Genomic DNA, 25,527 nt, shown 5'->3' on the forward strand with positions numbered 1-25,527 from the left:
ATGATTTTAAAAGTAATTATGTATCTCCTAAAAGGCACATTTATCTAGCGGAATGTCCCAAATTAAAAAAAAAAAAAAAAAGAAAGTCTAAAAATACCAACTGTTGGTAAGGATATGCCAGCTGGAGCTCTCGTTCACTTCTGGTGAGACGGCAAAATAATAAAGCCACGCAGGAAGACAGCTTAGGAGTGTCTTACAGAGCTGCCAGGGGACCACCCAGCAACCCCACTTCTAGCTTCTATCCCAGGGAAATGAAGATGTCACATCCACACAAAACCTGTGTGCAAACATCGCGGCAGCTTTACTCATCATCAGCCAAAGCTGGGAACAACCCGAGTAGCCGGAGACTGGAAGATGGACAGAAATGTGGGGCCTCTCGCCTTACGACGTGCACATCAAATTGGATGTGCGGGAAGCACTGTGCCAGGCGGAGGAAGCCAGGGTCAAAAGCCATGCTGGTGGCCAGACAATCACCGTGAAGCAAAGGGGTGGTTAGGGCGACCCTAAGCTTTCTTGCTCGGATGTCTTGGTAAGTAAAATTGGGTCAGCTTCGCAAACGAGAATCCTGGAGGCAGAGACGGAATCTTGAGCAAGGCGGCCTTAGGAGGTGGGAGAGGGGCCGGCTCAGGTTCAGACGGAAAGAGGAAGAAAGGGTGGGCAGGACAACATGGAAACTGAAGGAGGACGAGGTGCAGAAGGACCTAACCCAGCTCCGTGTGCAACGCACACAAAAGGCTCCGCGTGCGTGAGCGCATTTAGTCTCACAACCACCAACAGAGTAGTTACTGCAACGACCCTCATGTCACAAACGGGAAACTGGAGACCTCAGGTCACGCGGCTGCCACTGCCGAGCTGGTAAGGAGCTGCAGGCCTTAAGCTGCGGAGCTGCCGCTGGAGGCGGCTCCTTAGCAGGCTAAGGATCGGTGCCCCAGGAAGAGCCAGCGATTAAGACCAGGAAAAAGGCAACACTCTGAGCTCCCGCTGTGGCTCAGCAGGTTAAGAATCCAACTAGTATCTGTGAGGACGTGGGTTCGATCCCTGGCCTCACTCAGTGGATCCAGCATTGCCCTGAGCTGTGGTGTAGATCACAGTGGAGACTCGGATCCGGCGTGGCTGTGGCTGTGGCTGTGGTGTAGGCGGGCAGCTGCAGCTCCCATTGGACCCCTAGCCTGGGAACCTCCATATGCCGAGGGTGTGGCCTGAAAAAGAAAGAAAAAGGCAACTCTCCCATGTTACCTACAAAGACGAAAATAATTTCAAAAGTGTCTCTACGGTGTTGTGACATGCTTGTTGAAAGCCGCGGAGGCTGGTGCAGCTTCCACCGGCTCAGCAGAGAAGGAGGCAGAAGCTCAACGGCACGTGACTGTTTACCACCCAGCTCGAGCCAGGCCTAGATGCTGCCCCGTTGTTACCAGGACATTTTAGACCCACGAAGCCCTGAGTGTCCTGGCCTGACATGTCTCCTTCTTTACCAGTTTACCCCCTTTGTTCTGAAAAAGACAGCAGGGGTGCCATGGAGAAACCAGAACAACCGTGATGAAAACCCACACATTTCCTGGGCACGAGCACAGAGGTTTACACCTGACACATGCCTGAATAAAAGGGACCGCTGTACCGAAATAATCCCAGTTACCGTTCCAAGATGGCATGCCGAGGTATGACCCTAGGTGGCTAGATCATAACAGGTCTTAGCAGAGTCTGATCAAAACCAGCATTAAAAGAATTTTCTTTAAAAAAAAAAAAAAAGAGTTCCACCATGGTTCAGTGGAAATGAATCTTACTAGCATCCATGAGGACTTGGGTTCTATCCCTGGCCTCACTCAGTGGCTTAAGGATCTGGTGTTGCTGTGGCTGTGGTGTAGGCTGGTGGCCACAGCTCCAATTCAACCCCTAGATGGTTCAACCTCCATATGCTGCAGGTGCAGCTCTGAAAAAAAAAAAAAAAAAAGACAAAAAAATATATAGTTTTCTTTTACCTGCACCGTATGCTCTATAAAGGAAAATGTTCTGAAAAAGGTTTCAGAAAGGTATGTTCAAATGTTTCTCTTTTGTAAAATTTGAAGAAAATCAGAGTGGGAGTAAGAGTCAAATGACTGGTATGATTTAAAGGGCAGGGCCATCTGTAACATTTTCACGGTTTATAATGAAACACACAGAACCAACAATTACAGGGAAAAGGGGGGCTTTCAGTGAACTCGCTGAGGACAAGAACTGCAACTTACTCGGCTGCACATGCCTGCGCCCTAGGCCGTTTTCAAAGTGTCCTTCCTATACAATATTTTTATTGGAAAATTTCTAAAATTATGTTAGCATATCTACATTATTTTAAAATGCTTTGTCCACCAATTTAAAAAAACAGTAATTAAACATTAAAGGGAAAAATGGAAGAAAGAACTAGGACATGTGCTTAAAAAATAAGAAGAGGCTTAAGACCAAAAGGAGCAAGACAGGACAGCAATGCAAATATGTAAGATAATGTTTTCGTTATTATTCTAAAGTTCTAAAAAAACCCAAACATGTCGCCAAAGCATAGCTTGATAGAAGCTTGTAAACAAAGTGTGTGTTTTTAGTGATCAGTCTAAATTAGAAAGCACTTCTCATTTTTTTATTTCTCTATCTTACTGCCAGGTTTCCGGAGGTATTTTATTTATTTATTTCTTCATCTTCAAATTTTATGGCCACACTCACAGGATACAGAAGCTCCCCGGCCAGGGATTGAATCCAAGCTGCGGCTTCAAGCTATGCCGCAGCCACAGCAACGCCAGATCCTTAACCCACTGAGTTAGGGTGGGATCAAATCCGCCCCTCTTCAGTGTCCCAGGTCCCTGCAGCCGGATTCCTAACCCACTGAACTACAGTGGGAACTCCTATATTCTTTTCAGTGTTTCTGCCAAGGCAACTGAAAAGCTAGGTGACTGAGTATTTCTTTCACCGAATTTGACTGTTTTCTCCTGAAGGCAAATCTTTTCATGGACTCCACAAAGTACCACCCCAGTCATGAATATGTTTTGAAGAATAAATATGTTAAAAATTGCTAAGGTGGTGTTTCTTCCTTCCTCCTTACTCGTTTGTGGAGAGGATGACAGCCAATGTAAACTTTAAGAGACACTAAATACACCTAAAATAATTTGTGGCTTCATATGTCCAAATATATTTCCTCTCGTGGATTTTCTAAAGTATCTGTTTAAAGTCTTGTAAAAGTCGATTAAAATTTTTCACAATACGTTTTGCTTCCAATAACACGAAACACGTTATGAAAATATTCCAGCCCTTCAACATTCATGTTAGTATTTAATAACTGATATTAATCTTTCCAAGAATGTTTATATTTTTTTTAACTGCAAGAACCCTAGCATATACCAGAGCTTCATTTTAAGTGTAAGACTTTTGCCAAAAGCAAAAGCACTCGATATTTTATTTTAATAATGAAAACCTCAAGTATGAGAAACCAAGCTGTGTGTGGAAAAAAAAATCATTTAGGTGAAAGGGTAACAAACATTCAATTGAAGGATAATGCAGCCCTGAGGGGAAATATGCATAACAATGAAGTTTATGAAATTGGTTCAATGCCTCTGCAGAGGAAAAATAATTAGTTTATTTTAAAACTGCCTATAAAATGTTTTCAATATTGCCATATGAATTATTTATAGAAAAATGTACATCTAACTTTAAAGCTTTTTACTTTAAAGTTTACTGAAAGATCTTGAGTGCTGTGGAAGGAACTAGAAAAAAATTATTTTCTGGATGGAATATTTGGAGGATTCCTTCTAATTGCATGCTTTTCAATAAAGTTAAGATTTATTATCAATGTGAATCAGTGATGTTTCAGTCATTCCTTTTGCTTTTCAAGTTTGAAATGTTAAAATGACAGCTGATATTTTTAGATTTTACACAGAACTCTCTTGAAAGTTGACAAGCACATGAGGGCATATTACTTTGAAGTCATGACTGCTCATGAAATGACTGCGCAGGCATGTCTAAGCTTAAATCATTTAAAGATGTATTTTTCATGTTTTGTTAAGTTAGCGCAGAATCTTACTGGGGAAAAGATTTGGATTTGAGGTTTTATTGTAATAATAGTCTATGTCCTACAAAAAAACCATTCAGATGGATTCACCAAGCCATGTATATTGGAATACTCCTCTTGACCAGTTTTCTGATTAGTATTTAATGTGGCACAGACTCTGGAGGCAGCTACGTGTCACGTGTGGATCCTGTACGCGAGCCTGTAGTTCTGTGCACTTTTCCTGAGAGAATTATGATAGTGATGCCGGGATCCCACTCCCCCCCCCCCAAGACATGGAAATAAGAGTTAGTTACGTCTAGTTTCAGGCAAATCACTATAAAGAACAGACACTATTTTTTAAAGTCTCTTTAGAATATATCTCAATTTTAAAGCTAGAACAAGGTGGCCCAAGGGGACCTGTATGGGCTCTCGTGTCGTGGCTGAGAAGGGGACACTTTAGGCACAACACCGAGCGATGGCTGCTTTGCTCTCTTGCTCTCAGCCAACGAGGTGCTAAGTCATAATCCAAGTGACGGCCAGGTTAAAACCTCAGGCTCTCCTAAAACAGCGTCATTTGGATGTAAAGGCAGCAGAAACAAAATAACGATAAAGACCTTTCACGGGTATTGCCTACATTGAATCTGCCTTGAATTTCTGAAACTAATGACAATTATCAACTTATGAACACTAGAGGGCAGTCACACACCAGCAGGTATATTTAAATTACATCCCTAAAGCGGCAAAGGCAGGCCAGCCTGGTTTTTTTTTAATCAAAATCATAACAATTTAGTGAATGTATTCCTTTTTAGGTTGTTAACGTACAAAGCATTCTTTCATGTATCATTTCAGGTATAACTTACTTTGCAAAATCCAAATAAGAAACGTGCCCATGATAAAACCCTGGTTTCATCTCTTTCCAGGACGTTATATTCTTTACAAAGCGCACCTAGAAAAGGAGAATATACTCATTACTTTGGCACAACTTAAAGGAAATGAAATGTGGGGACAGCAAAGGCTTTCCATGTAGCATTTAAAGCCAACACACCCCCTGGACAACAGCAGAGCTTTGAGATACAGGCTTCAGCTAAGGAACGCACAGTGTGACCTGTAATCACTAGTTCATACGGAGAAAATCCCTGTCACAACACGCAGAAGAGTGAAAGCGGATCCTGAAGACAAAATTGCAGAATGCAAACATGTACAGTACTGGGGAGTGGGTGCGTTTTACGTGGGGGCTGGGGGCTGGGGGCTGGGTACCAGCACGTTGCAGCAGGCAGCTCGCCCATCCGCAGGCAGCTCACCCATCCGGAGAGGTTCTACATAAATCCCTTTATTCTCAGCGGTTTCTTAGTCATAAAAATGCACATGTATTAGAGACTCAACAAACAGAATATCAACTAATTCTTAAACTAAATGACTAAATAAAAGACCACTAAAAGGAGACTTCAAAGAGCTAATTCCTGACGCTTGAGCAGAGATCATTAGCTTATCGATAAAAAAAAAAAAAAAAAGACTAATGAAATGAGAGATGGGATATAGGTAAAAATTTTAAAATATCTAAATATTACTATTTTAATTTACTAAAATTATACAAAAGACTAGTTAATATTTAAAAATCCTTTAAGTGTAAATATACTATAAAATTTAAAGAACTGGTCAATGTAAAATTTGAGCAGCTGCAAAGCAGTGATAGACAATTTCTCTCCATTTTTCTGCTAAGCTAATCTCTGCATGATCACAGCGAGTGGGTAAGAGTCTCTTCTGGGGACTGGGGACAGTGCGGGGACACTGAGGGTGGGGTCCCCCCACCCTGTGCTGCACGGAGAGCACCTGCAAGCTGTGACCTCGGCCTCTGACACGCAGGACTGTCAAGGGCACACTTCTGACAATTTATCTGTCTTTCATTTACAGTTTAGAACAGACTTAGTCACATAGAGATATTCTGGGGCACTTCTGACCAGGATATGTGACCAACAGATCACTAGATGCGAGTAGGAACACTGCCTCCTCCACAAAGCCTAGGACAGAGCAGGGGGCCGGCAGGGCAGGGGAGGGTGTGGGGGAGGGTATGGGGGAGGGCGCAGGGCAGAGGGAGGGTGATGAACAGGGGGCAGGCACAGAGCAGCCTTGGGTCTGAACTAAGGAAAAATGGAAGATTCTGGAAGTAGAATTTATTTTTTAGGGGAAGCATCAATAACTCATATACTAAAAGAAACAATGGAGCTGGAGACCAATTCCTCTTGCACACACACACACACCCACACACACCCTTAAAACAAATCTGAGAGGTGGATGCAGATAACAAAATTGTTGCCCTAGAAAATACACAATTATATTTTAGCAGCTATTTAGTTTCCCCACCAGAACAAAATCAAATCCACATGCGATTTGAGATTCCCAGGTTCTTTGCTATCTGTTCCCTAAAATACTACATAGAACAAAAATATCAAATGGCAAACGAAAAAGAAACAGAAAATAAAAAACTATATAACCTATAAAGTGAATCTTTTAAACATTTCACATGTTCAGAGTTCCCATCGTGGCGCAGTGGAAACGAATCCGACTAGGAACCATCAGGTTGCGGGTTCGATCCCTGGCCTCGCTCAGTGGGTTAAGGATCCGGGTTAGGGTGAGCTGCGACGTAGGCCTGCAGCTGTAGCTCTGATTCGACCCCTAGCCTGGGAACCTCCATCCGCCGCAGGTGCGGCCCTTAAAAAAAAAAAAAAAAAATTCTCATGTTGAATACGAAAATCCTTGCAATCGCCCCTTAATGGTAAACCACAGAAGCCTTTGGTTCTGTGAAAACTGGTTTCCGTATTTCCGCCCCAAAGGAGGGAGAGGCGGAAGCCAGGGGAGCAGCAACGCGAGGTGGTGGCTCGAGGGGCTGACGACGGCCGGCTCTGCCGTCCAAAGCCGGGGTTTCACACGGAGGAGACGGGGAGGAGGGCGCTAAGGCAGAGGCCAGAGCGAAGCCGGGAGCCCGGGGCCCAGGAGCCCCAGGAGCCCCAGGGGGAGGCCCCGGGCGGGGCGGGGCGGCGCGGGCGGCGGGAACCTCGAGTCTTGCTTCGTCCCGCCACCTTCCCACGCCACCCTCCCACGGGGCGGTCGGGACCACCCCGCATCCACCCGAGGCCACGCTCCGGCCGCGCCGTCGTGGCGCAGAGGCAGCCTCTCCCCCGACGGCCAGGCCCCGGGCCGGGGACCGCGCAGGAGCAGGGCGAGGGCCGCCGTGGGCGCGGCTCCCGCTGCAACGCGCGTGGGGTTTGCGGCCCAGGCGCCCGCCAAGGAGGCCAGCGTCTCCGGAAGCTCTTTAGCAAAAAGATCCGCGGCCATCGTCGCTGTTCGCATGATGCGGAGCAGCGTCTGCAGGCACAGAACCATCCTGTCCAGGTTATCTTGTGGGGTGCCACCCCCCGGAAAACAGAGCGGGGCAGGGGCGGAAGGACCTACGCGCCCCGTCTCCCGCCGCCCCCCCCCCCCGCCGCCCCCGCCGCCCGGAACCAGGCGGTCCAGCCAAGCAAGTTAAAAAGTCCGAAAGAAAGAGGCCAGTGCTCCCGCTGACTCGGGAGGTGCATGAGGGCACAGGACAGCACCAGGCGTCAGCCTCCCGCTGCTGTCACTCGTCTCGAGGTCGCCTGCCTACAGGAGCGGCACCTCCGGGGTCAAAGGGGCCTGGGTGGCCCCTGCTCTTGGTTTTAGAGAGAAGGGCAGGGAAGCCCGAGAAGCACACGCCTCCGGTTTGGGCCAGTCATCCTCCAGCTTCTTGAACCTATTACTGTGCAGCTGAAACAAGGGGGGGAAGGACACTGAAAGGAAGTGAAAGGCAAGAGCAGGTGGACGGCCTTCGTGTCCCAAAGCTGATCCACACCCTCGGCCCCTGGCACCTTCAGGTTTTAGCCGCTGTTCAGGAAACCCCTCGGTGCAGTCACCCAAAACTGCCGGACCTCCCAGCGCTGGGATGGGACTCTCGACTGCTTATTTTCCTCACCGCATTCACGGCAATCTCAACTTAAATCCAGCCCCAGCCCCACTCCCATATCGAACGACCATTTTCCAACAATGACTCCTAACTTCTTCTTGCCTTTTTATTGTCCTGGGGAAGCTCGGGGGTGCTGGGCGCTGCTGGTCAAAACTAAGTGTCCCAGTCTCCATGCCTCTGTGGGTCTTTCTTTGAATTTCATTTTACTAAATTCATCCTGAGGTGCATCCAGTGGGTCATCATTGCTTCTCAACCCTCTACACTCTGTTACCATTGAAGTCTCCCAAACACACACCATCTTTCTCTAACCGCCAACTAAGAGAATACTGAGGGCTTCACACTTAATACAGCTGCATCGGCATTTTTCCCCTTTCATCTCATCAACATTTAACCGAAGCAATCTGTTAGTTGCATTAATAAAGCGGCGGCTGATTTACAATTTGCAATAAATCAAAAGATGCTGAGCTGAGATTTACCTTCTCTTCACCGGGAAGGAAAAAGTGCTAAGCAAACAAATGATGTCAATAAGGTTAAAGCGGTGTTTTTTGCTCTCATCTGGAGAAAAGTCTGAGCACTTACAGGGTGTCACTTCCATGTGACAGATTCTACGCCACCCTAATCTCCTCGCATCGTCTGCAAGGTCACGACAGTCGAATTAATCCCCGTCAAGAACACTATTTTTAAAAGTTTTCCTTTCCGAGTATTAATTTGTCCTTTTAGCTGGGGTTAATATTTAGCCTCCGAGTTCTCCCGAATTTTCCTCTCTTCATCGGCCCGTTCTCCCTTTCACCAGCGGAGCGGCAGTGTCCGCGCCGTCATTCTCTCTGCCTTCTCGCCTCTCCTCCACCACTTGCCATATTCATGCTTTCTTCTGATTTTCCTCCACAGCTGGAGCATCTGCCGCAGGCCTGGCGAGAAGGCTCGAACGTGCGGGACGAGGAGGAAACGAGCGAGGGAGCAGGCTGTGCTCTGTTCAGCTCGTGGATTCTCACTGGCTAATGAAAGCTCCAGCAAGAGGGGGAAAGGCGCAAAAACGAATAGGATCAGATGAAGCTGAGGATGAAACACTCGCAGAGAAGGGAAATCGAGTCACCAGGGTGATGCCAGGCAAAGGGAATTTCCAGACTTGACTGCAGCAGGCCGTCCAGGAGGCTGGTGCAGAAGCAGCGGTGAGATTCAGGTCAGGGAAAGAGATGTTTTCTGGCTAGCCTGGAGCAGTCTCAGCTGTGATTTTTGTCAGATTTTATAACTTGAGCCGAGTCAGGCTAGCAAGTAATCAGAGGAGGCCTTTAGGGGAAACCCAAGCTACCTAGGGCCTGGTGTTGGGGTTTATTTGCTGGTTGAACCGGACCTGAGCTAGGGCTTTGGGAAAAGCTGGGAGAGCATCACCTCACTAACTCTGTACCTAGATGCAGACTCTTAATAAGATTAATCTCAACGCTGTGATTATCCCTGAGCACAAAGGCTTGTTTTCACTCTCTGCAAGCAGGCACGTCAGCCTGAACATCCTGGCCCAGTTCCAACCTGGTAATTACCCACTTTGGAGTGAACACTACTATTACCTCGGGTAATTATATATACCAAACTCCTACCCATGCACACACTTAAACATCCACTGTACAGCCGTGGGTAGTTTTATGAGACTAACCTAGAGAAGAAGTTTGCTTCACAGAGAGAGAAGCTGAGTAATAGTTGGATACAGCAGAAGAAAGGCCCGGCATCGATAGGAATAACGTCACTAAGGTTCAGGACAGCGTTGTCTCCCCCCCCCCTTTTGCAGGAGGGACTGTGTATCCCTCACATTACCTGAGGTGAGGGGGCTCATGCTGCCACGATTGGGGGCTCCCTCGGCCTGTAATTAGCATCAGGGCATCATGCTCGGCCAAGAACCACCTTCAGAATCGAAGTTGGTTCCTCTGTTCATTCATTCGTGCACTCACTCCACAGAAAATGCACGAAGCATCTCTGAGGTCTCAGGCACGGTTCTGGGCACAGGGACTCAGGTGAGCAAGACAGACAAGGTTCCTGCCCTTAAGAGGTTATCATGGAGAAAAAGATAGCAAACAAAGAAACCGGTGAGCAATAGGAGAGATACTGAAAGAATGGTGGCACACAGCAGCTTGGGAGAGGTCTCAGTGGTCAAGGAAGGTCCCGCTATGCGGACGTCAGTAAGCTGAAAGGTCAAACGGGTAACGTGAGGCAGCTGTGAGGAGCCAGGACAACCACGTTCTGAGAGGCAACGTTACGTGCAAACAAAAGGCTTGTTTAAGGGGCCTGTTGGCCTCGGTAAGGAATTTGGATTGTGCTGCGGAGGACGAATGTGCATGTAAAGATAAGTCATTCACGCCTGGGGGATCATAACACGCATCCTCTCGTTGCCCCACTGACAATCGCATTCGAGGTCTTTGCTGCTCACACCGTGGCTCAAGGACTAGAAGCATCAGTTTGGGCACTGACATTGAGCAAGTCAGAACACCAGGCTTTAGCTTCGTCTTCTGAACCCGAATCTGTATTGTAACTGGTGTTCAGTATACGCATCACAGGTTGAGAAGCATTCATCTAAAGGGTTGCTCTAGGCAGTTCCTATTGTGGCTCAGCAGGTTACGAACTCAACTATCCATGAGGATGCGGGTTCAATGCCTCCTGGCTTCACTCAGTGGGTTAAGGATCCGGCACTGCCGTGAGCTGTGGTGTAAGTTGCAGACACAGTTTGGATCCCGCCATTCTGCAAAAAGGGTTGCTCTAAAAAAATCAGTATCTGGAACTAATATCAAACTTGATGCTCTAATGCAAATGACCAGAAGCTGGTTTAACAGCACATTACAAAGAAAAAAAAAAATGTACTATGCTGTCCTACAGAAAACACAAATTCTAGATATTTCTAGTTTCTCTGAAAGGGTTTACATGTGATCAGACCTAGACATATGAGAGCAGAAAAGAATTAAGAAAGATGATAAAAGATGCTGCGACTGACACCTGTTTACACCTGTTTGACACAAAGAGAAGACATGTTCTCCAACACAGAAATATTTTCATGATTACAGAGTAAAATTCACTTTCCAACTACAAGAGCTGATGACCTGTTTCCCGACAATTGCTATTTACTGATGGAGTAAAGCCCATCTTAAAAATGTGACTTTCAGAGTTCCCATTGTGGCTCAGTGGTAACAAACCCAACGAGTAACCATGAGGACTCGGGGTCAATCCCTGGCCTTGCTCAGCGGGTTAAGGATCTGGCGTTGCCGTGAGCTGCGGTGCAGGTCGCAGATGCGGCTCGGATCTGGCACTGCTGTGGCTGTGGTGTAGGCTGGAGGCTACAACCCCAATTTGACCCCTAGCCTGGGAACCTCCATATGCTGTGGGTGTGGCCCTGAAAAGACCAAAAGGAAAAACCCAATAATGAGAACTTTCATGACTGAGCTCACCCCGTTCCTATCACTTCTCCTTATCACTTGGTCTCATGCCTTATATTCTCAAGTTTTTAATCTTTTAATCCTCTTGCTCTAACCTTTCCCCTTATTTTACCCCTACTTCCTAATTTTGAACACTTTCTAAAATACAAAAAAGTTGGATGAGCCGTAGTCAACATCCATATGCTCGTGGCCAGGAGTCACCGTCAACCTGCTGCCACTTTGGTTTCTCTCTCCCCCTCCTCCTGTGGACACGTACACTGAATTTTTTCGGAACCACTTGAAAGCATGTAGTGGACATTTCTGATGAAGGAGCCAACCACAGGACACCAATCGCATCTGGGGTTCACCAGGGAGGCTGTCCCGCTCCACCTCCGACCCCACCTCTTTTCCTGGGGGGTCATGACATTGACCCCGAGAAGGACTCAGGACAGGTGTTGGAGACACCATTCTCCAGCATGACCTGCCCGCTTCCTCCAGAGGGGGTCCAGGTTAAACATGTCGGCGAGAAACATTTTTGGTTAAACATTTCGGTGAGAACACCATAAAGTGACGTTTTCTTTGAACAGTCCTCACAGTTCCTGCATTTATGTCTTACATTCCCAAGTAAATCATAAATATGCTCCTTTAAAGATGTAGCTTTGCTTTTGATTTCTTGGGTAAACGCCCCACAGAATGCAGCACAATCTCTGGATACGTTGCACACTCAGTGAATAAATGAAAACTTGATAACAGAGTTGAGCCTGCTTCTGGGGACGGCAGAATACACACGGCTGTGACACACGGAATACTTTTATAGCAGACTGAAACAGCTGGGCTTCGCCTCAACTTTTTGAGAGCAAATCAGTGAGCATGTAAAACAGTTTCGCGCAGTCCCCAGGACAAAACACACGAGGGGCAGCCTGGGGCTAAAGGCAGACACTGAGCAGACTGGACCACGGAGGCTGGAAGGCGAGGAAACAGCGTGTGTGATCCTGTTAGAGCCCAAACCATTTTTATGAATGAACCGGGCTTTAAATAGAAGACTTCATTTTTAATTCTCACCTGAGTTAGAAACTGATTAGAAACTATTGGTCAGAGAAGAAAGAAGAGCAAAGTAGGCCATTTAATTCCTGTCTTAAATAACCCGGGATCTGAGAGCAGTTCTCAAAGACAACAAAACTGTGGCCTTCATGTCAGAGAGTGTTCTACAGGCTAGGGTTTGGGCACTAATTTAAAAATTATTCTCAAGGCATCTAGTCCAATTTGAAAGTTTACATTTAGGTGAAGCTTATTATAAAATTATAAAGTTTACATTTAGATGAAGCTTATTATAAAATTATCTATCCACCTGTTCATCTACAGATTCCTAACAACTTAAAAGGCATGATTATGCTAAAAATACAAGCCACCATTCCTGCGCTCCAGAAGTTTAGAGCTAATACTTATATAAATTAGAAATAAGATGAAATTCAGGAGCCTTGTCACAAAGCTGAGCCGTACAGAATACATGTATTCATCAAATAAAGCTTTCTCAATCATAAATTGAGGAAACATCATGATTTTCATTGCAGGGTACCTGCTAAAAATATTTCCCATTTTTAAAAGGCATCGATTGTCTCATAAAAAATTCAAGCTATTAATTCATTTATTTCATGAATAAATACATAAAAAAAAAGACGTACATCCATCCGACTGGCAAGGAGATGTACCAAATACTGTGACTATAAAATTATAGGTAAGTTTGCTTGGACTTTTCCTCCAAGAAACTTACACTTCATCGGGATCGGCATACACAGCCTTAAAACGCTTTATCTCCTTGAGATCCCAAATATGAGTGAGGAAGTGTCAGGAAACAGGTTTTTTAAATTTATTTTTAAATAAATTTTTAATGATTTTTATTTTTCTCTATTACAGTTGATTTACGGTGTTCTGTCAATTTTCTACTGTACAGCAACGTGACCCAGTCTCTCTCTCTCTCTCACACACACACACACACACACACACACTCACACACACATTCTTCTTCTCATATTATCCTCCCTCATGCTCCACCACAAGTGGAGAGATAGAGTCCCCTGTGCTATAGGGCAGGCTCTCACTGCTTCTCCGTCCAAAGGCAATAGTTTGCACCTCCAACCCCAGACTCCCCGTGCATCCCCCGCCTCGCCAGGAAAGCCTCAGCATCCCGCCCGGGGCCTCACCTGGTCCTGCAGCGACATCACGGGGTTATTTTTGGTGGTGTTGATGTGGAGCACGTGGTACTTGTTCTTGGCGCACAGGTCGTAGGCGATGTTGGTGAAAGAGGTGCTCGCCGTCTTGGGGACTCTGTTATAAATGATCACCAGGTCCTCCTCCTCATCTAAAGCTGCCTCTTGCCGAGGGCCATCCATGGTGTGTCGCTGCTCGATCTCCCGCACTTCGTGTCGTGCGATAGCCCTTTCTGCAAAGAAAAACAGACAGGAACTCCGTTTTAAAAGACACCAAGGAGGTTATGAAGCCCATGTCCAGTTCCCCGAACAAAGTTTCCCTTGAATTTAAAGAGTCGGGTAAGAGCAGCTGAAGAAATGTTTTGAGGACCCAAACGTCAGCATTCCTTCGCAGGATAAAAAACACAAGCACGCCAAGAACGAAAGGACGGACAGTCCTCGAGCCCAGAGGCCCGCGGACCAGAGTTCTCCGCGGAGTTCCAAGGTCACTTTACACTCTAATAAAATTTCCACAGCCTGAAAGAATCCCCAAACACATAAAGACAGATTGCCTGGATCACTAAACTCCACAGCCGAAGAAAGTACACGCTCAGAGAAGAAACCAGTTGGGCCTTAAGATTTGAAATGTGTGACTCAGGATGCAGCTCTTCTGCTTTATCAAACTGCAGCTGGTGTGACCTCAGGTCCAAGAGTAGAAACACCACCACCAGAAAACCGTTCTCCTCTTGGGGCTGCGTTACAGATACGTCCTGGCGATGCTTCTCCCTTCAACTCGACGGCTCCTCAACTCAGATCACCATCTACCAATCGGTTTGGAAAGCAGTTACATTTTACATTCTACTGTTTTCTATGTAATACCAAATTCAGCTTCAACTATTTTAGAATAAAGGAGCAAGAAACTGAAAAGGAAGAAATGAGGGGAAAATAACAAGACTGCAGATTACTGTGCACAGAGACAGCTGCTCACACGCAGCAGGCACAGAGCACACACGCACGTGTGCTCACACGAGGCAGGCACCCTCGCCAGAGCTCTGTGCAGGCGGCCTTCGCTGCCTGGACTCTCATTCATTCCCGCCCTACTGCAAACCTGCCAGGTGAACCCTCAAACCTCACACTGGATTTAATCATCACTTTCAAGGGAAGCATCATCCAATCGCTGGAACTAGGTCAAATCTCTCTCTCTCCCTCACACACACACACACACACACACACACACACACACACACGTGTTGTACAAACACTCTTACTACATGTCTCAGACTTGCTGCAGTTGCAATTTTACCTTACATCTGTATTAGCATCGGTCTGCATGTGGCCAACAACTGAAGAAAGTGACAAGAAAAAGCAATGTGGTAAAATTACAGTAACAAGTTCAGGCTGTCTGAGCCTCCTAAATGCTGGTTCAGAAGGTACGGCCACCACGTTACAGAGTCTGCTCTGGGCTGAGGATGCGCTCAGGAGACTTGAATTCAAGTGCCAGGCAGCCGGCTTCCCACAGCAGGAAGAGAAGCACATCTGTGCATGCATATGAACCTTTTTCTTGGGGGAGAGTTGGTCGGGAATGTGGGGACAAAAGAGATGGGACACGCAGGAGATGGTATGTGGGTACTCGGGCAGGCGGGTCAAGTGGCGGGAATAAAGGTTCGCGCAGAAGGAGGACGCCTGGGAAAACCAGGGGATGCAGCCACCCAGATCATGCGGAATACAAGGCGGGAGAGAGACCCTCCACTTCGAGAAGAATCAGGAAACACCAGCACTTAAGGGTCAAGAGCAAAGGACAACCCACAGAATGAGGCTAAGAAGAAACAGGAAGAAAAAGGAATCAGGACAGACTTTTGAGACACACGTACCACATGTTAGAAAGCATACTTTTCAAACTGACAGCACTTTCCAGAGGAAAGTGCCATGTTATGATGCTACAAGAATCTCCATCGGTCAACTATAATAAAAAACTTTAAAAAAATAAAAACATTATCAATTAAGATATTCTAAAAAAATTTAAATTAAAAAATAAAAGAATCTCCGTAGGACTTGCAAGTTGTCTCAGATTAACTTCAACACGCATTTGTGGAGAGCCTACGCATATTAGTGTATTCGATAATTTTAAAGGAATCTTATCTTCCAAACCACCTCCAACTGCCACCATAGTCTCTAACTGTTGACACTGTTATGTCCACGTGGCCTCCTTTTTCTCCTGAGGGAAGTAAAACAGGACTGCTCTCGTTTAACCGACAGACGAGTGAGAGGTTTCCTACAGCAGCCCAGGTACACATGCAATTACCTTTACTTTTAATGGCTAAACCAACAACCAACAAGGCTGAGTTTACGTTCTCTAGTTTTTCTGAAATCACGCATTTGGAAGAGCAGATTTTGTGTGTGATTTTTTAAAAAGAAGTAATTATTTAGCCTGTGGATTCGTTTACTTTTTAAGGTGCTGAAACTCTAGCTGGAACATGAAACTAGCATGTTTTAAAATTAATCATCCTGCTTGGCTCATTATGTGTATTAAATTATAAGAACTGTATATGTCACATAATTTTAAAAATTATTAAATTATGAAAAGGTGAAAATTCAGGTCACGCTCTTCCTGAATCAAATAATATATTTATATGCATTTTCTATTTTCAAATGTTTTTACTTTGTTTAAACAAATAAGACAGTTATTAATATAGCATTATGTTTAAAACTATATAAAAGATAAAAACTGTGGAATACTAAGAGAACTATTAATATTAGTTTATAAACTCACATCTCACTTAGTTGAACAGTAACAGTAGCGACTTAACGGTAAACTCTTATTTCTTTCCTCTTGTGGCATTTAAAACCAGTAAGGATGTTTGCAATATAGCCATATTCTTAATTTAGTAACTATGCAATAGTTTCATTTTTTTTTAATCACAGAGGCGCTGCACTAATTAGTGTAAGTTGAGACTCTCCTAAATCCATGGGGACGCTTCAGCAGTGACCTAGAGAATGTAGGCAGCAGATTTAAAATCCTAAAGACGCATTTCAAAGCAAGGTTTGAGCCATGAATTACAGAAAATCTGCTCCGCAAGCTCTTCCAGAACCATCATAAGACGAACAGGCTGCAGCTGACTTGGGGTGCAACCAGAGCCATGACGTCACAGGCAGGCCAAGCACCGCAGGACGCATCCGCAGCCCTGAGGGGACCCTGAACTGTGTGGCACTTCTTGTCCTTCTAGGCTCCTGCTGAAGAGGGTACGCCACTCAGCTCAGCGAGCTCTTCCGTGTGGCAGTTATCCGCACACTCAAGCCTCTAAAAAAGCCATTCCGAATAGCAATAATTACCTGTTTCTGCATTGACAGGGCATTAAAGGCTTATTTACAGAAAGAATACAATGAGCAAGCTAAGTGTAAAACACTGCGTTAAATACACCAACCTAAATGCAACACAGCATTGAAGTTACAAAGAGGCACGCATTAGATTACAGCAAAAAAAATGATGAAAACGGAACTGAAGAAGAGATTTTTTTTTAAAAAAGTCACACCGTATCTTGAAGTGACTAGTATTTTTAATTTGTTTTTTAACAGTAAGGTTGTCGTTTGGGGGAAACACCTTTTCTTTTTTTTTTTTTGTCTTTTTGTGTTTTCTTGAGCCGCTCCTTTGGCATATGGAGGTTCCCAGGCAAGGGGTCAAATCGGAGCTGTAGCCACCGGCCTACAGCAGAAGCACAGCAACGCGGGAGCCAAGCCGCATCTGCAACCTACACCACAGCTCACGGCAACGCCAGATTCTTAACCCACTGAGCGAGGCCAGGGATCGAACCCACAACCTCATGGTTCCTAGTCCGATTCGTGAACCACTGCGCCCCGACAGGAACTCCCACCTTTTCTTCTTGATTTTTTTTTTTTCTTGGCCGTATCCATGGCATGAGGTTCAGCCCTGAGCCAGGAATCAAACTTGAGCCACAGCTGTGACAACACTGGATCCTTAATCTGCTGAGCCACCAGGGAGCTCCTCTCCTTGAACATTTAATTAAATGTTCCACGCATTAAATAATTTAGATAGAGAACTAAGTTTTGCATTCATTACAAATTAAAGGTCCCATGAAAATAATCTCTTCCTCCAACCAAAGCTTATTTTGTGCAATGGCCTCAGCAGAAAATAAACGTTCACAAACATTCAAGATGTGTCATATTTCTGTGTTGTGGATAACACTTTAGGATTATAGGCATAAAGAAACCCAGTGAATGGAGAAAGGGCAATAAAATTGCCTTGCCTTAAAATACAGAAACTTCTGCATATTAAAATAAGAAACGCGTTGTTGGAGAAGAGGTAAGCAAGGCACCAATAAAAGGCAAAGGACAGTAAGAAAAAGTGACCGAATTTTTATTATCCGTAATCATAGAAAAAACACACAGAAATTGACTAACGATACTCACACTGCAGTAAATAACAGTGATTTCTAAGAGATTTATAAATGACAAATGCATAACAGAACAGAGCAAAAGTAGGCGCTGGTGGCTGATAACGATTTTGGGGTCACGGTCAACTCCTTTGAGAAGATGATGAAAACCAAGGACCGTCCTGGAAGGGCTTCCTCTGGGAGCCTAGCCATGGACGGGGGGCTGCATGGCCTCAGCTTAATTTCTAAGAAAAAAAAAGCTCCTAGGACAGCAAGACCTGACAGCAAACTGCTTAAAGGCATTCGTCCGGATGCTGAGAAGAGACTCCTCAGAGGTGAGCCCGCAGGGACAGACATCGGAGGGAGGCGGCCGTGCTGGCGGGAGGTGGCTGCGGCCTGGCGGGACCCCGGAAAGCAGCCCCCGCAGAGCCAGACACGGTCACAGCCCTTAGAACGTGGTGCCATCTCACATCTGCAGAGCGGATCCCTAGCACTTCTGGGGATGAATCCTGAGCTGCGTGAACCCTCAGACACTCTTCTGAAGGGCACCTTATTCCCATAAGACGTGCACGTGATGAGAAGGCGGGAGCAGGAAAGCTGTCGCCGCCTGTGTGAGTGAGTCCTGTCCCAGCACCGCGTGCGGAAGGTGCTGGCCCGCCGCACGCACCGGGCCTCGTGGAAGCAGGGCTTGGTGGTCCCGAGGAGCTGAACAAGCGGGCGTCTGACGGTGGACACCATCTCCCGATGAGTGCTTTCAGCCTGGACGGGCCTCCGCCAGCTCGCGGACCGCGGGAACCCACGACAGGCGGCTCCATGCGGAGGACGGAAGCCGGGCCCTGAGCACCCGGGATGCCCTCAGCCAGGGATGCACGTGTGGGCATCAAGACTCTCATCCGACACACAAGGGCCGAGAGCCCCTCCACGTCAAGGAGGACGGTGAAACCCATGTCCTGCCACTTCTCCCACGAAGGTCAGCCGAAACCCCGAACAGCGTACACCGACGACACACACGACTCAAAGAAAAGCAGACCGACCCGTCCGGGTCTTTGGGACCCCGGGAACAACACAGCGGCGAGTTCCTTCGCTTCTCTTTAGCCTCATAAATCCCACACTTGCAGCAGCAGACGCCAGCACCCCAGAAGCACACAAACACAAAAAGAAACCCAACGAGGCCTGCCCGCCCTTTGCCAAAGCACCAGAAACGGGACAGCAGAAGACGACAAACTTTTTGGACAATACTCACTCTGCTTTAGTCAAACTCTGCAGAAAAACCTGTGGCCCCGCTTTCACAGGCAGACGCCCCCCCACGAGGCTGAGATCAGTGCCACAGACCCCGGACGGAGTGAGCACAGGTCCAGGAGCCAGACAGGGCTCCACCGGGCGGCAGCCAGCAAGGCACCTCCCCCGTCCCCGAACACCTGCAAGGACCGGGATGTCCCCTCCACGTGGCAGTGATGAGAGGCCCCTTCCCTCCCCCCTGGGGGATGTCAGGACACAGGACCTCGAGCCCAGGTGCGGACGGAGGCCGAGTGGGGAAGCTGGACCTCGGCCTCCACTCGAACAAAGCCACTCCCCTGCCCCTGCCAGGCAGCATGGGAAAAAGTCAGCTATAAAGGTCAAAACAGAAGGTTTAAATAAGGTCCAGCGTCTCCAGAGACAGAGAGAGCAGACGCTGGTTACCGGCGGGAGGAGGGAAACGGAGGAGCCACGCCGGGCGTGTGTTACGAGCTTGTGTGAAGTCAGGTGTGCGGGACGTCTGAAAACCTGCGAAGCACTAAGGAAGTTAAAGACTCTTCCACTCAGTTTAAAAAGAAAATTGGGAGTCTCACAGCCTCCTTTGAAGACATCCAAGTTTCAAACTGTACTCAACACAGCAAGATCCAAGGGCATCTCAGACGCAGTGAAAGATAATCAAGAAACGACAAGATCAAAGGACAGAGTCGCCAGAATTATCAAAACTGTAAAGACGTCATGATCCACCTGCTCTGATGAACAACTACAAACAAGCTGGAACCCAAACGGAAAACAGAAAACCTCAGCAAAAAGGCTAAGTAACGACACAGAACACATGCAGAAGGACGACGTGGGAATTCTAGAACTCAAAAAATAAAATGATCAAGGTAAAAATTCAGCCAATAGACTCAAGAGCAGCATGGGAAGGAAGGAGACAAATGTAGTGAACTGGAAGATAGAAAAAAAGGAAACGACCCGATGACTAGAATAACAGTGAGAGGAGTTCCCTAGTGGCCTAGGAGTTAGGGATGAGGGGTTGCCAGTGCTGTGGCTCAGGCTCGGTCCCCGGCCTAGGAACTTGCACAAGCCATGGACTCGGCCAAAATAAATTAAATTCAGTAACAGTGAGAGAATATACCGGGGGTGGGAAAACAACAGACCCTTGGGGAACCATGCGAGACGAGAAAAGATCTCACACGGGTGTCCCGGCGTCTTGGGAGGGAAGAGAGAGAGCAGGGCTGAAAACCTGACATCTGACAGGAGACATAAAGATTCAAGATGCTGAACAAACTCCAAGTAAGACAAATCAAAGACATCCATAACATGACACATCATAATTACACTTCTGAAATCTAAAAATAAAGAAAAAATCTGGAGAGCAGCAAGAAAAAAAATGAAGCCGTACAATAGAAGAAAACTGGAGTAACAGCACATTTCTCATCAGAAATCGTGAAGCCCAAAGGAACGGTTTTCTCTACACCCAGAGAAAAGCATCTTCAAAAATGAAGGGGAGCAGTTCCCATTGTGGCTCTGCAGTAACAAACCTGACTATTATCTACGAGGATGCAGGTTCAATCCCTGGCCTCGCTCAATGGGTTAAGGATCCGGCGTGGCCATGAGCTGTGGTGTACGTTGCAGACACAGCTCAGACCCCACGTTGCTGTGGCTCTGGTGTAGGCCGGTGGCTACAGCTCCGATCCAACCCCTAGCCTGGGAACCTCCGTATACTGCGGGTACGGCCCAAAAAAGAAAAAAAAAAAAAAAAAAAAAAAAGAGGGGAAAATAATTCATTCTTACATGAAAGAAAACTAAGACACTTTATTGCCAATAGCTCTACCCTAATATTGGCTCAAATAAGTTATTTAGCAGAAAAGAGAAGGAATCTTAAAACATAAGAAAAAAAAAAAGGAACAAAAAAAAGAATAAATAGATGGGTAAGGACAATGAACCTTCTCCTTGAGTTTTAAAAACTGTTTGACAGATAAAGCAAAACTTACAACACTGTGTGATACAATTTTAAACATATGTAGAGGGAGTTCCCGTTGTGGCTCAGTGGTTCACAAACCCGACTAGGAACGAGGACGCAGGTTCAATCCCGGCCTTGATCAGTGGGTTAAGCATCCTGTGTTGCTGTGGCTGCGATGTCGGCCAGCAGCCGTAGCTCCGATTTGACCCCTAGCCTGGGAACCTCCATATGCCACGGGTGCGGCCCTCAAAGGACAAAAAATAAAAAAATAAAAAATGTACGCAGAGGAAATCTTTCAGACAATTGTATTGTAAGGGCAGATAGTAAAGGGACGTAGAAGGAGGTAAAATTTCTCCACTCCACTCTAACTGGAAACCTGACAACAGAGCAGGTGTGACAAGTGGTATTTATTTCTATGATGTAACCTATCTCACGGGTGTTTTCAGAACCGTGAAAAAAGCTACTCAAAGACATTAACACTCCAAAATATTCCAGATAAGCCAAAAGGTCCTGAGCTCACGTCCCCTCAGGACCACACCAAAATCACAACCATTGATGAAAAAGACTGGACCCCATCCGAAAAGAGCTCCCACCGGCAAAGTTGTAGAGATGGGACCACCCGAGACGGGCAGGAGAAGCAAGACCCCACCCTGGGGTGGGGAGCCGCGGACGGAGAATAAACACAACCTAGACGTCCTCCCCAGGCACGCGGGGTCGGAGCCCACGGCAGGCCATGTGGCCCGGGGTCCTGCACCAGGAGGAGCCCCAGAGCGGAGGCTGCCTCGCGGGGAGCCCGAGGGCAGTGGGGAACAGAGGCTCCCTCTTAGAGCACACGCACCACCTCGCTGCTCCGGAGCCTGGGCTGCTTCTGCAGTAAACCAGGCCCTGACCGCGAGAGCCTCGAAAAGCAGCAGCAGCAAAGGCACGGGCGAGAGGGAGCTCCTTCCACCACGAGGCGTTCTGGCCCCTCCCTCGAGCTTGCCAACCTCGGACCGTCTCTGCCCCCGCCCCCACCCACCAGGCTGTCTACTGACAGTGATTATCAGAAAGAGAAATTAAAGAAACAGTCCCACTTAAAATTACATCACAAAGAATGAAACACCTAGGAATAAACTTACACAACAAGGTGAAAGACCCGGGCCTCCAAGTGCAAGGACTTTTCCAGACCCTTGTAGATACATGCTTTACACACGCACTACGTCTGTGCATTAATTATATTGATTCTTAACACGTGTGAAAATACACTGCAAAATAAAAATCAAGTTTTCTTTACAAATTTCACCTCACTTTGTGAATTATTACTAAAAACACATTGGTTAATGCTCTAGGGAAAATCCGTTAGATAAGAATATTAAAGTAGCTGTTAAATATCCCATCAATCCCATAACCACCCAGACAAGTCTTTTCTTTTTATTGCTAAGGTTACCAAGTTAAAGGAATATGCAGTATATTTTACTTAATATACTTGCCCAGCTTGATTTTAGCCTTTCAGAGTCACACAAATTTTAACATGTGAAATTCTCATGTTATAAACTTCCTCTATGATCGATCTGAGAAATGCACTGATCACCCATATGAAATAATAATACCGTTAACAGCGAACACCGAGTTCTCACTGTGTTTTAAATACATCACCCACTGTTTGCATGATCTGCGTTGTGTTGTATATGCATTATCTCAAGTTTTGATTCTTCAAACAACCCTAAGAGGCACTATTATCATTCTCATCTGAGGAACTCGAGTCTCAAAGAAGTTAACGCATCACCCGATCACCCACGGAATCCTAGCGTCAGGACACGGTCCCAGGCCAGCCTGACTTCAGAGCCGGCTCCCCAAGGCCCTGGTGTCTGAGATTAGCCTCCTTCTGTGTCAGGAAGGGCAAGAGCTACAGAGCTAAATACAGCGTGATATTAGAGAAGCACCATTTTTTTTTTTTTTTGCAAGAAACTGTTTTTAAATATAAACTATTATAGCTAAAAATCATCAGTGAGCTGACGTCCACATTCATTCTTTACATACGTCAGTCACTTGAAAGGGACTCTGATAGCAAATGGGGTGACATCTGACATGTCTTCTTCTTTTCTGAGGCTCTGGGACATCTCAAAACACCCCCACCTCTTTACATGCTCCTCAAGTGATCTATTCCTATTTAAGTTTCCATCACATACACAATCAAACAAATGCCAACGTAACAAATGCCATCACAGAGAATAAAATACTTCTGAAACCAAGAATTGAGGTAAAAAACTTGTGGGGAAAGATACACGGGATGAGGTGAGCCTTGAAAAGATGGGGTTGGCTTTCAAAACGTACGGTTGGGTCATGTGGGGGAAGCCACGAAAGCCTACAGAGTGGCTAAGCTGATAAAGACACTAGTATAATTTAATTATGAAAGTACTGAACAACAGTAATGTGAAACAGCTAAAAAAAAAAAAAAAAGACAATTGTAGGCCATACTGATAAAGACATAATTATCACAGTAACAACTGTTCCATTTATGAAGCCTTTATTAAGGGCCAGAAGCAACGCTGCTGTGTGTTTAAAGGAACATAATTTCATTTAATTCTTATAATAACCCTATACCTATTACCTCTAAGGTAACAACTGGAAATGCAGACTCTGATTCGTTACAGAGATTTTAAGAACAAAGGCAGAATCCAAACCTTCAATCTGATCCCAAAGTCGATATTCCTGTAACTACAACGCGGTAATTGCTGTCTTAGACCACAGGAAGGCATGGTTCCTGAGACGTCTATATTTATCACACACAGGGAATATTACATATCGTTTCAGGCATGCACAAAACATAGCGTGCATTCAGACTGGGAAGGAGCTGGACAGACCATGCCACACAAAGAACTGCTTTAAAACCCAGGGCACTTAGAGCAGAGAAATTCCACAAAGGTACGAAAAGTTAACGTGGAAGTTTGAAAAGTTCTTGTGGAAAGGAGCCGTCCCTGTCCTAGCGCTAAAGCAGAAGACAAGGCGGACTCCAGCCCAAGAGAGGACGGGCTCTTCGACAACCAGCAGCGCAAAGGAAAGGTCTGTGCACGTTGCCGGGAGGAGAGCTCTCGGTCTCCACAGATAGATGCTCACCTAGAGGCTGCATGAGGACTCCCGCCCCTGCCCCCGCCCCGAGATGGGGGGGAAGCATTTCTGCTCTGATGAGAGCTCTGGGGTCAGTCCCCACTAGGTGAGCTCCCTGACCCAATTCCTCCTCCAGCGTATAGACTGTTTTCAAGGATTCTGTCCACCTAGCCTCCAACAAGGTAGGAAAGAGCAGAAATAAAGACAGACGCCGGCCGGAGACAATTAAGCAAGAAGAGGGGCGGAATGCCCACCACTCTGCCTATCGTCCTGTCTTACTCAGTGACACAGATGCGGCTTGCGCCCCTTGAGAAAGACAAAGAATACCTACCTCTCATGATTACAGCAAAAATTCGAATTAGGAGTAGACACACACAGTACGACGCGGCTTTAACTAATGAGCACGTTGTGATATTGATACCTGAGTTCTTCCCATCGGATTCATTAGCTAATTCCGTAGACATTTACTGAGCACCTATTAATTTATAATTATTGCATCATGTCCTGGAGATAAACCTAATCTTGGAGCATTTGGCGGCTCAGCATTATAATAAAAGTTTATAAGGTGCGATGGTGGCCCCATAAGTGGGTCGGTTAGGAACGGATTCAGAGATGCTTGAGAAAGATGCTTGAGAAAGGCTTTCCAGGAGAGGGAGAAGCTGAGCAAAGCCCTTGAAGACACAGTACCACGTGTGCGTTTAGACCCTAAAAGTAGTTCTTAAGAAGCTCGGAATACGGGCGAATGGGCGAGGGCAGAGTGAAGCACAGGCAGACAGGTGGGCAGAGGCCTAAACACAGCGTCTTAATCACCATATGGGAATATGACAACAGTTCTCAAATGAATTCGTCTCAGAATCGCTCTTTATACGGAGAGATTATAATTAAAAACTAGGGACTCCTAAGAGCTTTTGTTCATGTGGGTAATACCTACCAATATCATATCTGAAATGAAAACTATAAGGCTCAACAAACATTTAATTCAAAAATAATAATGTAGTAAAACATGTTACCGTAAGTGACATCGTTGTGAATATATTACTTTTCCAGGAATAGTTTAGTAAAAAGAGCGACTTTTCTTACATTTAGGCATGTTTTTTGAAATGTCCGGCTCAGTGGAAGTGGAGTCTCCCATCTGCTTCCCCATGCAGAATGCTGCCATGTGTTATCTGGGTTGCCGTTGGACTTAGACTTTATACAGAATGCTGCCATGTGTCTAAGACCATTGGACTTAGACTTTATACAGATCCACAGCTGGAAAAAGGAACATTTTCATAGCCTTTTCAGATAATT

At 46.1% G+C, this 25,527-nt stretch overlaps 1 protein-coding gene across 4 annotated transcripts in view; it reads right to left on the bottom strand.

Moving 5' to 3' along the window:
- Window positions 1-25,527, bottom strand: part of HS2ST1 (heparan sulfate 2-O-sulfotransferase 1) — a 155,544-nt gene that overhangs the window by 17,550 nt on the left and 112,467 nt on the right. For 3 of the 4 annotated variants that reach the window (XM_085024161.1, XM_013997435.3, XM_001925492.7), the window contains exons 2-3: window positions 13,579-13,817; window positions 4,867-4,952 (exon numbers count right to left, since the gene is read on the bottom strand). In XM_085024161.1, coding sequence (XP_084880287.1) covers window positions 4,867-4,952; window positions 13,579-13,817 — 325 coding nt within the window. The remainder of the gene's footprint in view (window positions 1-4,866; window positions 4,953-13,578; window positions 13,818-25,527) is intronic. The other variant, XM_085024162.1, reaches the window with a different exon arrangement.

The sequence above is a fragment of the Sus scrofa genome, chromosome 4 (genome assembly GCF_054392235.1).
Source record: "Sus scrofa isolate SSC_HxYL_T2T_F1_AM1 chromosome 4, Sscrofa_HxYL_maternal_Yorkshire_Landrace_v2.0, whole genome shotgun sequence".
Classification (NCBI taxonomy): domain Eukaryota; kingdom Metazoa; phylum Chordata; class Mammalia; order Artiodactyla; family Suidae; genus Sus; species Sus scrofa.